The 13044-nt window shown below is 39.7% G+C and overlaps 1 protein-coding gene across 3 annotated transcripts in view; it reads right to left on the minus strand.

The window, feature by feature from the left end:
• Nucleotides 1-3664: 3664 nt before the first annotated feature.
• wnt5b (wingless-type MMTV integration site family, member 5b) overlaps nucleotides 3665-13044 on the minus strand; it is a 75535-nt gene continuing 66155 nt past the window's right edge. For all 3 annotated transcript variants that reach the window (XM_055650132.1, XM_055650134.1, XM_055650133.1), the window contains exons 4-5: nucleotides 10524-10816; nucleotides 3665-7262 (exon numbers count right to left, since the gene is read on the minus strand). In XM_055650132.1, the coding sequence (XP_055506107.1) occupies nucleotides 6804-7262; nucleotides 10524-10816 (752 nt within the window). In that variant the 3' untranslated portion in view covers nucleotides 3665-6803. The remainder of the gene's footprint in view (nucleotides 7263-10523; nucleotides 10817-13044) is intronic.

Genomic DNA, 13044 nt, shown 5'->3' on the forward strand with positions numbered 1-13044 from the left:
TGTCCCTTAGGTTTTTGCGGATTTATCATTGATATTTAAAAATTCCAGTAGATATAATGGAAACTATTGAAATCAAGTCACGAGTGTTTTATTGTCAGATGTTCCAAATCGGAACAATGAATTTCTTACTTGCAAGCAGCACAGTAGATAATTAAGCTGAGCAAACATATGTAAATACAATTCAGAAAGGTAATTCTGGGATAAGCACACATCCAATGACCTGACAAGTCCCTGCTTTTCACATGACTGAATGGGGTGGGAGATTGCAACCTTTACGTAATCCGCACCCTGTTTCGATGAAAAGAATTCAACTCAGCGTTCACCACCACGTAAGATCAAATAGAACAAGTTGTCCTACAACTTTAGGCTTTACATGCCATACGCAAGAAGAAGCGTTGACTGAATTTATTGTAACTGTTTGAAGAGCACTATATTTATTAAAGGTACACAAAAATGTTGGAGAAACTCAGTGGGTGCAGCAGCATCTATGGAGCGAAGGAAATAGGCAACGTTTCGGGACGAAACGTTGCCTATTTCCTTCGCTCCATAGATGCTGCTGCACCCGCTGAGTTTCTCCAGCATTTTTGTGTACCTTCGATTTTCCAGCATCTGCAGTTCCTTCTTAAACACTGTATTTATTAATATTGACACAAAGTATAATCCTTAGGCTGACTGGATAGCACGCAACTAAAAAGCTTTTCACTGTTCGTTCCTTGGTAATAAACTAATCAGCTAGTTCTATATCATCGCACTTTCTGATCCACTCCTTACACACAAGGAGCAATTTACAGCGACCAAATAATCCACAACCTCACACGCCCTTGGGATACGAGAGGAAACTGGAGCTCCCGCAAGAAACCCATGTGGTCACAAGGAGAACATGCAAACCCCACATAGACAGAACCTGAGGTCAGGATCAAACCCAGGTCTCTGGCACTATGAGGCAGCGGTTCCACTAGCTGTGCCACTATAACACTTGGCAGCTGAATGAATTGCTGCCTCTAGCTACAGTTGGATTTGCGCACAGCTGCCTTTCCTTCTCATTGCCCTCCTCCATTCGCCATTCAAGGGGCATGTGCAAGTAAGATAGCTAACGGAGCATTTCTCCCACTTTCTCAGCTGTTCCAGATATTAGATTGCCTGTAGTTTTCAAGCTGTAGTTTTCAACTGGGGGAATGATGAGGAGGAGGAGGTGGGCTTATCTGCACCATGACAGATGCATGCATTTATCAATCACTTGTTGCAAGATTTAATTTAAATATATTACTCACAGGCAGATGAAAGGCCACAGAGAGGGAGTTTCTTCGCGGAGACAGAGAGGGGGAAATTAGTTTACACTGGAGAGTCTGCTGAATTATGCAGATAAAAAACTTTGTTCTGAGCGAGTGAAATCTATGCTGTGGAATTTGACAACTAGCTGTTGAGAAGTCATCTATTTACGAAGTAGAAAACTAGCAAAAGGTAATCAATTGCTTCAAAGCTGGTAACACAGTTGTTAAAGAACAAGCTTAACATGTGAAAACAAGCAGTTACGCAGATTGTGCATCTCACGCTATATGTATAACACATGCTGAACATGCAATACAGTAACACATGTATGTTATGTTTCACTCCCAAAATTTCCATTTCAAAACGCTAATACTGAATTTCTAATATGGAGTAGGTACAACTTTCATGCATGTTTAGCACAGATGACCAAGATTACATTTTCTCAATATTCCATCACCTACGGGGAAGAAAGGTTTTTAAAAGACCACATACAAATCCAAACATTGAAACATAAAATTGGTGATATTGAGCCCTTCGTGTCTCTGAATCTGCATCGATCATCAGGCATCAATCCTCCACTTACTCCATTTTATTCTTCTCCCTTACCAGCAACTTGCTTCAGATTTCACCACCCACCCATACAACGGGTAATTTAGTGTCCAATTTACCTACCAACCTGCTCAGACAATAGACAATAGGTGCAGGAGTAGGCAATTCGGCTCTTTGAGCCAGCACCACCATTCAATGTGATCATGGCTGATCATGTCCCTGTTCTGCCTCCTCCCCGTATCCCCTGACTCTGCTATTTTTAAGAGCCCTATCTAGCTCTCTCTTGAAAGCATCCAGAGAACCTGCCTCCACTGCCCTCTGAGGCAGAGAATTCCACAGACTCATCTTTGGAATGCAAGCAGAAATTGGAGCTCTCTGAAGAGACTCGTGCATTTGCTGGGGAAATGATGCAAACTCCACCCAGACAGCACTGGCTTGAATCAGGATTGAACCCAGGAACAAAAGGAAAATTCTGCTCCACATTCCAATTAAAATTATTTTCAGACTCGTGTACATCAAGTCCACCATCCTTTATGGAATATCAAACAGAATTCTCTTAAACCTCTTAGCTAATCTATCCCTGTTGGTGAAGCCACAATCTGAATTAGTTGCATTTTCTGTATTTTTACCAAGCACAGTGATATCTTTGCTGTTATTTGAGTTGCTCACTATAAATGTTTTGGGGTATAACAAAAGTAAGAGTGTTAACATTAGAAAAAGCCACATCAGAAGACCGATACTTTATTTCTATTTCAGAAGCTTTCCCTGTTTTTTTCTGCTGCTACTTATTCTCTGCCTCATTGATATGAACTCCCTCAGCTGTTCCCTCACTAACTCCTTTGTTGCTCCTGGCTTTCTCTTACCATGTTCAACGTTGTTGTGTCTAAATTAGATATGATGAGATTGCAAATCCAAAAGTAATTACTAATCCAAATACTGCAAACTCAAATTGGTTTGATTTACAGCGGTGGGCCAAATAACTTATGTCTCAGAAGCCAGACTTCCCAACAGATGATTTGATTGCTATTGTTGCAAAGACAATCTGTCATAACCCAAACTTAAGGAGGATATTAGTTCGGAAGTTTCTTGACATTCTTATTTCCCTAATGGTTATTTTGTATGGCTTCACTAGGTAAAATAATCCAATTGGTTAAAAAACGTTGAATTTTTTAATCCCATAAAATGAAATCAAGATCGTCATATTTCTAAACTTGTCTCAAGTGAGAGCTGTAGATTTGCTTTTTTATTTGCTGGATTCAGACCAAGTTTTAAAAACAAAACAAGTTTAAATCTCCTGAACTACCTATCATGTTGAAATTGACAATTCATCTGCATAATTGTTTAATTATTGTATCATAAACAAGTATAAAATACACTGCTTTAGATTTTAAAAAGATTACAGAGTGGCAACCTTTTATTAGATTTGAAAACTGCTTAATTTAAGTGGTGGAACAAAGCAACCCGATGTATGCAGATATTCTAACATCAAACAACGAAATATTAATCTCAAAGACAAAATAAACAAGAACATGAAGAATTCTCCAAAATCTTTAGATTATAGTTGTTTGAGGTAAGGATGCCATTTAAAAAAAAACTTTGCAATGAAGAAAGGCTTGTTATCAAATTAGACGTCATGTTAAATAATTTATAGCTACCAAACCTGTGTTAATTAAAAAGTATAATTACAGTTTTACTTTAGATCCAGACAGTGACTAAGTGAATGGCTTATGTGTTTCTTGTATTGAAATGAAATGCAGGCATGTGAGATAAAAAAAATATTGTTAAATAGCAATACATAATATCCCAATACAATGTAAACAATTAAATTGTAAAAAGAATTCTTCAATCGACTCCCACATTTATTTTATTCTTTCAAACAATTTCAAAGTTTTTGCAGATAGTGCATTAACACACAGGTGTAAGATTACTAGATGTCACAAATATTCCATCTGATATACAGTATAATGAAAAGAAGTGAGGGGAATCAATAAGGGGTGAAAAGTGCCAGAGAAACTAAGGTCATAAAATCCACAGGGTTGCATCCAGAATATTTTTTAAAAATAGCCATGAAAATAATGGTTACATTGGTTATCATCTTCCAAAAGTCAATACATATTGAGAAATGGCTCCTGCAGATTAGAGGGTGGTATTGATAATCCCAATAATTACACTAGTATTGAGAGAAAGCATTAAACTACAAATAGTATTCGCCCAGTATGCCAACTTGGTCGGCATGGACAAGGTGGACCCAAGGGCCTGTTTCCATGATGTATATCTTTGACTCTACAGCCGATTTAGTCTATCTTCATCAGTGAGGAAAAGGCTAAAGACTGTTTCAATGTTTAAGAAGGAACTGCAGATGCTGGAAAAATCGAAGGTAGACAAAAATGCTGCAGAAACTCAGCGGGTGAGGCAGCATTTATGGAGCGAAGGAAATAGGTGATGTTTCGGGTCGAGACCCTTCTTCAGACCGAGTCCACAACGACCAAAGACATTTACAATGTGATTATCAAGGATATTATAACTGGACATTAAAAACCCCCATCATAGTTAGACAAAGTCCACATTGATTTATGAAAGGAAAATCGTGTTTGACGAACTTACTGGAGTTTTTGGCGATGTATTGGTAGAGAGGAAAACCCAATTATTGTGATGTATTTGGATTTTTAGACGGCTTTTGATAAACTTCCACATGTTAGATTGCACAATGATTGCACATGGGATTGGGTGTAATATACTGGCAGGGATTGAAAATTGGTTGACAGACAAGAAACAGTAGGAATAAATGATTCCTTTCAGGGTGGCAGTAGGTTACCACAGGGGGAGTGAGTGCCTGGTGCCAGTGATTCACAATACACATCCAAAGATTGGATGGATTGGATGGATGGATGAAAGGTGACATTTGCCAACTAACATTTAACTTGCTGAAGTTTTGAGGATGATATCGAGACTTGAAGACAATTGTGAGCATATACAGATCTAATATAATATGGATAAGTCGACTTTGCAAAAAAAAAGAAAGCAGTAACATTATTTCGATAGATTGAGATATGTTGTTGGGAAAAGGGATCTGGAGTTCAATTATCCTGGTCACTAAAAGCAAATATTTCTTATTACATTCTTATTACAATTATACAGGGCTTTAGTGACCACATTTTAGTTTAGTTTGGTTTAGAGATACAGCGCGGAAACAGGCCCTTCGGCCCACCGAGTCCACACCGACCAGCGATTCCCACACACTAACACCATCCTACACACTAGGGACAGTTTTTACAATTTTACCAAACCAATTAACCTGCAAACCTGTACGTCTTTGGAGTGTGGGAGGAAACTGGAACTTTCCAGAGTAAGCCCACCCAGGTCACGGGGAGAACGTACAAACTCAGTACAGACAGCAGCCATAGTCAGGATGGAATCGGGGTCTCTGGCGCTGTAAGGCAGTAACTCTACCACTGTGCCGCCATCTGCAGTATTGTGTGAATACTTTGTGTTTCCCGAATTAAGAAATGTATTTGCTGCAGAGGGAGGCTCATCAGATTGAATCCTGGCACGGTGGGATTGTTGTACGATGCGAGATCGGATTGACTATATTCACTAGAGCTAAAAACAATTGAGAGATTGCATGGAAACAAGCAAAATCCTGTCAGAGGTGAATTGGCTAGATGTAGGGCGTTTACCTTGACAATACTTAAGGCTGAGATGAATGGAAATGTATTCCTTCAAAGGGTGGTGAAGCTGTAGAAGTCACAATACATTTAAGGGATAGATAGATTTCTAGATACGCAGGCATCAAGAGAGAGGGCAGGAAAATGGTAATACGATGGTAGAGCAGGCTTAAAGGGCAAAATGACCGACTCCTGCTCAATGTCTCTATTAATTAAGTATATACAGGTTCTCATTTACACTTTTAGAACTTACTATCCATCATCAGCTGACAAAAAGACATTGACACATTAAAAGTCAATAGATATTAGCAAATGAAAAGATGTTGTTTTTGGACAGTCATCTTTGAGTTTTAGCTTTTTGAGAATATGTTTTATTAAGTTTGTTTCTCATTTGGTTTTATTCTCACAAGTGTAGTATCCGCATTTTCAATTTCCACATTTTATTTTAAAACTGCGTTTCCATCATTAAATTTTAACTATTATTAGAGAAAAATAATATTTATAACATTCTATGCAACCAAACGATATTTAATCTTAAAATATGTATCTTTGCACAAATTGAAGTCGCAGTATAATTGGGAGGGACATGCCTGTGTTCATTCTGGCACATGTTTTAAGTACAAGCATATATACACATTTGTGCAGAATGTAAGGAAAAGGTATTCAAGAACCTTGCAAAGATGGATAATAAATTTTGCAAAACAACAGTGCAGGTTATTAAGTTGCAAAATACAAAATACACGAACAGCTATTTGAAAGAAAAAAGATCAAGCAACTTAAAATGGATTAACGCAAACTGGTACCGACGCCTTACAGGATCATTTTCCTTTCTCTTTCAGTTCACTTGTAAGGTTCCTTGTTTGTGAGCAGTCCAGGCTAATGGTGTTAGGCTGCTGCTTGTTTATTTACAACAGATACGGTACTTTAATGAAGTAGCTGGTGAAAATGGTGATGGGAGGAGAAGACAAAAGATGGCTTTCAAGACTGAATTAAATTAGGTCAGAATGCAAAATTTTGTGACCTCATCTTCAATAAATAGTCAGCAGACAAGACTTGGTCATTATTGCTACACTCCTGTACAAGGAGATCCAGAGAAGCTAAAGGCAGAGTGCAGTAACTAGATCCAGTTAATTATATATATATAAATATATACACATATATTCTTTTAGAAGTGATTATAAAGATGTTCGTTTTATCTGGTAAGTGATTCTGTTTCTCTTCTGAAGTCTAAGGATGCATACATTCACCACGTTAGCACTTGTGCTTGGACAAATGAAGACTTTTGGGCGCTCGTTACAACAGAAGGTTCTTTTTTTGGAGTTATTTGCAAACAAACTGATCAACTATCTGGGTGCACTTTTTACATTTGACGTAGCAACACCAATGGAATTTACAATGGCATCTTTCGACTTGTACGGTCTTGAACTGGTCGTAACCCCGCCCGCAGCACATTAGCTCACAGCCATCCATGCCCTCCGACGTCTTGTTGCATAGGCGGCCTGTGGTGCCCAGTGAACCTGTGGTCTCATTCTTCACACAATAGTCAGGGCTCTGGTCGAGGTAAACGAGATCATCTGCCGTGGGAGGGTTGAAGCGATTGTTTACCAGTTCCAGCTTCCCTTTGCGGTTGATCTTCATGGCAGCTGCACTGTCATACTTTTCCTTCAACAGATCGCCCACCTTCCGGAAATCAGCCAGTTGAAGCCAACATGTCTTCAGGCTGCAAGAGCCAGACACTCCGTGGCACTTGCACGCCACGTCTGCCAGATTATACACAGCCTGGAATAAAAGGACAAAACCACCTTTAGAAATTGAGTTTCATGAAACAAATAAGATATGTCAATGCCCAGTTATGAATAACGCCCAACAAATCTATTAATTCCAGGTGCAAAATTAGTAACACTCTATTTCTATGGGTGGCAGAGAGAGCCTAAGGATTAGGATTCATGGTCCCGATTGCTAATGAAACAAATGATGTTAGAATATAATTGCATAATTGGTGAGAGACACAGTCAGAAGCAGACTCGTGCCATCAAGAGAGAACAAGGAACGAAAAATTGTAGGAGAAAAATAAAGCAGCAAATTTCAAGTAATTTAAGACAAAATAAAAAGTAGCGTGCACTCGATAAGAAATATATTTTTATTCAAGTTCAGGATATGGTGCTATACAGAATTGCTGAGAAATCCTAGGTTTGGTTTTGGACTAATTTCCATGATCTTAGCATGAAGGTGGTGACATGTAGACCTACACAGGCAGCCCTTGGATATCTTACCACACAACACAAGAAACACACCTGTTGCTGTCCTCTGCAGATAGGAGTTGTGCAATAACAGCTTGCACTTGTGTAACTTGCTTCAGGTGGAAATGCATTTAAAGTAACATTGAGCCCACAAAATATGTCAGAGATTCAGAGGTTTTTGGGGCAGAATCCAGCTTGGATTGGTGGCAAGACAGTTACACAACGTAGTATATGTTCATGTGATAGTAGCAGAATTAGGCCATTCAGACATCTCCAAATCTACTCCTCCATTCAATCATAGCTGAGGTATCTCTGTGTATCTTTTCACACAGAGAGTGGTGAATCTCTGGAACTCTCTGCCACAGAGGGTAGTTGAGGCCAGTTCATTGGCTATATTTAAGAGGGAGTTAGATGTGGCCCTTGTGGCTAAGGGGATCAGGGGGTATGGAGAGAAGGCAGGTACAGGATACCGAGTTGGATGATCAGCCATGATCATGTTGAATGGCGGTGCAGCTCGAAGGGCCGAATGGCCTACTCCTGCACCTAATTTCTATGTTTCTATCTCTCCCTCCCAACCCCATTCTCCTGCCTTCTCCCCATAACCCCTAAAACCAGTATTAATCAAGTATCTATCTCTGCCTTACAAATATCGATTGACTTGGCCTTCACAGCCTCCTGTGGCGAAGAATTCCACAGATTCACTACCCTGTGACTAAAGAAATTCCTCCTCATCTTGGTAAAGGAACGTTCTTTAATTCTGAGGCTATGACATCTGGTCCTAGACTCTCCCACTAGTGTAAACATCCTAGCTACATCCACTCTATCCATGCCTTTCACAATTTGGTAAGTTTCAATGAGGTCCCCTCCCCCCCCTCATCCTTCTAAACTCCAGCGAGTAAAGGCCCACTAGTAATGATGAGATGGCTTAGGAACTGGCATGGGACAAAGATTAAGAGGTAAAATTTAACAGTAGACCATGTGCTGAGTGCATGGAGTAAATGGGATCCAGCCCATTATTATAGATTTATTTTTACCTATGTTCTTATCTTTTTATACTACTATCATATAATCACAATCTATCTGAAGACTGTTCTGACAAAGGATCTTCAACATGAAATAGTAACTCTGTTTCTCTTCCTATGATGTGGCCGGACCAACTGAGTGTTTCCAGCATTTTCTGCTTTTATTTTGGATTTAGTTTAGTTTATTGTCACGTGTACCATGGTGAAAAGCTTTTGTCGTGTGCTATCCAGTCAGCAGAAAGACAATACATGATTGTAATCGAGCCAATTGCAGTGTGTAGATACATGATATGGGAATAACGTTTAGTGCAAGGTAAAGCCAGCAAAGTCCTATCAAGGAACACAAAATTGCTGGAGAAACTCAGCGGGTGCAGCAGCATCTAGGAGCGAAGGAAATAGGCAACGTTTCGGGCCAAAACCCTTCTTCAGACCCGAAACGTTGCCTATTTCCTTTGCTCCTAGATGCTGCTGCACCCGCTGAGTTTCTCCAGCAATTTTGTGTACCTTCGATTTTCCAGCATCTGCAGTTCCTTCTTGAACACAAAGTCCTATCAAGGATAGTCCGAAGATCACCAAAGAGGTAGATAGTAGTTCAGCACTGCTCTCTGGTTGTGGCAGGATGACTCAAAGTTGCCTAATAACAGCTGGGAATTCCCCCCAAATCACACTTCTATACCTTTTGCCTGATGGGAGAGGGGACAGGATCTGCAGTCTTTTTGAATGTTATTAAGTTGTCAGGACTCTTGCCTGTCGAAGCAGATGTGAAGTAAGGCCAGAGAGAAGCCCACAGAAGTCAAAACAGGAACAAATTAATTTCAGCAGGAACCTGCAAGCACTCGATCACTTGGTCCAACAGTCATATTAATAGTGACTCAGCCCAGCGAACTAATACACTTCTCCATTCGCTGAAACCTTTACAAACTTTCTTTATTATTGCCTGATAAATGTCCCAAACAATGCAATCCCAGGAGGAGATTTTGATTTTTTTTTTGCTGTTTTTCCAACAGATTTCAGAATAGAAATTGCAAATCAAATCTCATCCCAATACATTTATTTTCAGATAGTCTAGAAACCTATCATAAAATAATATGACGCATATACAAATTATTCTCTGAGATTCCAGCAGGGAAAATAGATAGAATGATGAAATTTCAATCTGATTAACATTTAAGAATCTCATAGAAAATATAGGTGGTAAATGTTCATCTTTATGTACATAAATTATTAAAACTTAAAAGAGCAATGAAAATAATTAAAACTACTCACAATTCCAAAGTACAACTGTGAAAATGCAATATTAAAAACCAAACTAAAAGTGAATGGTTGAGTGGTCAATAGGTAGGTGAATAAACAAATAAATATTCAAAGATATATTAAAATAAATATTGTGATGGCTGGAATTCTCTGCCACAGAAGGTAGTTGAGGCCACAGTTCATTGGCTATATTTAAGAGGGAGTTAGATGTGGCCCTTGTGGCTAAAGGGATCAGGGGGTATGGAGAGAAGGCAGGTACAGGATACCGAGATGGATGATCAGCCATGATCATATTGAATGGCGGTGCAGGCTCGAAGGGCCGAATGGCCTACTCCTGCACCTATTTTCTACGTTTCCATGAATGGAGGCAAAACTATTTATGAGGGTATATGATGTAGAAATGCACAGATGAAGAGAAAGTGATAAACAATAGACAATACAACACGTTGGGAAAGAGCAGGGAATGGAAATGTATTTGTCTCCAGAGGTTATGGGTTAAATGATAAAGCATCTCCATTTCTTACCCTCCTGCCAGCTTCATTGTTCTGCAGGTTCATTAGCGTCCTGGCATGATCTTCTGAGCCTTTGGGGTAATTTTTCTCCCTCTCTCTGGCATCCACAAACTCTTTGGCAAACCTGTAGCCGTATTCTGCGTTGTCACCACAGCCCCCCCACAGCCAATCTCGGGGAAGTTCCTTGGGTCTGGCAGCTCTGCTGCACCCACAGGTTGAGAGCTCCCCTTCACGGCACGCACGACTTATTGCATTCACCACTCCTGCTGCCGATATAGAATAAGTGAAAGCCGTCTCTCGGCTACCTGAAAAAGGACAAAAGAAAGTATAGTCAGTGTAAAAGCCTGCCCGACCATCCCCCAGGCGAAAGATCGTTTTTCCTCATTTCCCTTTTAATTCCCTACCAATTTAAATCTACAACCACAGTTTTTGATCTCTTTACCAAAGGAAATAGGTTCTTCTCATTTACTCTCTCTCATGTATTTTATACACTTCTACGCAGTCTGCCTAACCTCCACAGTTCCAAAGAAAACAACCCTAGCTTTTCCAATCTTTCATCATAGCCACAATCTGCCAGCCCCAGCAACACTCTCATAAATCTCCTCTGCACCCTTTGTGCTACAGTCACATCTTTCTTGTAAAGGGGTGGGAAGAACTCCACGCAGTGCTCAAAAACTGGAATTCTGTACAGTTGTATCTAACCGACTCTACCTCAGCTGTTAAAGGAAAACATTCGGAATGTCTTTTTAACCACCTTTCTTTCTTGCTAACTTCCAGGATCTTTGGACGTACACACACATCACAGTCCATGTGCAGCTCTTCTACAGTACTCAATACCTTTCAATTTAAAGCCCTGTCCCACAGTACGAGTTCATTCCAAGAGCTCTCCCGAGTTTAAAAAAAAATCAAACTCGTGGTAAGCACGGAGAATGAACGTAGCGGGTACGTCGGAGCTCGGGGACGTCTCTTAGCGGCTCGTAACGCTAACGGCAGGTACTGGGGAAGACTCGCTAACAGCAGGTAAGCACGGGAAGACTCGTGAAGATTTTCCGATTACCGACGAGTGGCCATTACTGTAAACCTCCGAGATCAGGGCAAACTCGGGAGAACTCTTGGAATGAACTCGTACCATGGGACAGGGGTTTTATTATATATCTCTTGCACTATTTCACCTCTTTAAATGAACCAGAAATAATTTCTCTGAATCATATGAAGTCCAACCAGACCATCTCTATCTGTGGTCAAGTTTCAAAAGGATGCTCACTATTGTATCTTCTATGAACTTCTTCATCATAACTCTACATTTAAGCCAAAATCCATAATTTATATTACAAAACACGCACTGGCAACAGATTTTAAGTCACAACTGTTAAACTTTGCTTCCTGTCACTGCCAATTTCAGATGTAATTTTCCACATCGTCAAGAGTGTTTTATTGTCACACATCCCAGATAGAACAATTAAATTCTTACTTGCAGCAGGCCAACAGAATATGTGAACATCTTCAAATTCCATGTTTTTAACTTTTTTTTTAAAGCCTGCTATGTATTTTTTTTTGCCAGAAACATTGCTAAAATCTTTCTAGGCTACATCAAATGCACCACCCTTCCCAACTCTTGATATATCCACATAAAAAAATGTAATCAATTCATCAGACAGGATCTGCACTTCACAAATCCATACTGATGGCCCACAATAAATCTGTCTTTGCACATGTAGATTGATACTGTCCCTTAGAATTGATTCCAAACTTTTTCTAAAACCACTGGAGTCAAATCTACCAGCCTGTAATTTCTCAGTTTACCCCTTTCTCCTCTTTTAATTACACAATATTAGCAGTCTTTCATTCCTCTGGCATATCCTCAGGGACAATCAAATAATTATAATCAAAGTTTCTACAAAATCCTCCAGCACATAGTTTAACAATTTCTCCACCACTGAGGTTAAACTGACCAGCCTCTTCTTGTATGCCTTTATGCCCCGTTTAGATCAAGGGTGTTAAATTTGTTATTTTCCAGACCTCTGGCACTTCCCTTGGAACAAGGCAGGATTGGAAAGTAATGGCAAGCCTTCTGCAATCTGCACCCCAAGCATTATGGCATGCATCCATCTGAACCAAATGGCTTGTTAAATTTAAGTAGAGCCAGGCTTTTCAGTACACCCCTCTTTACAATTTTCACTCCATCCATTATTTCTGCTGCCACCCCTTCAATTTAGAGTTTGGTTGTATCTTTGTTCTTGATAAATACCAATGCAAAATATTCACTTATCATTCTAGTTGTAACATTTGATGTTAATTCACATTAATAATGTGGGCCAAAGGGCCTGTTCCAGCGCTGTACTGTTTTATGTTCCTAGTTGGGGGAGGGGTGGGGGGGGGGTTTGGGTCATTTCCACATCCAAGGCAATGGTGACTGTATCTGAAAATCTGTTGATTTAGACATTCATTCAAACTATCTCATTTTTATTTTCACTCTATATCAATTAAAGTGAAGAATTATGATCACTGACTCATTCCCCCCAAATACAAAAAA

Source organism: Leucoraja erinacea, chromosome 19 (genome assembly GCF_028641065.1).
Source record: "Leucoraja erinacea ecotype New England chromosome 19, Leri_hhj_1, whole genome shotgun sequence".
Classification (NCBI taxonomy): domain Eukaryota; kingdom Metazoa; phylum Chordata; class Chondrichthyes; order Rajiformes; family Rajidae; genus Leucoraja; species Leucoraja erinaceus.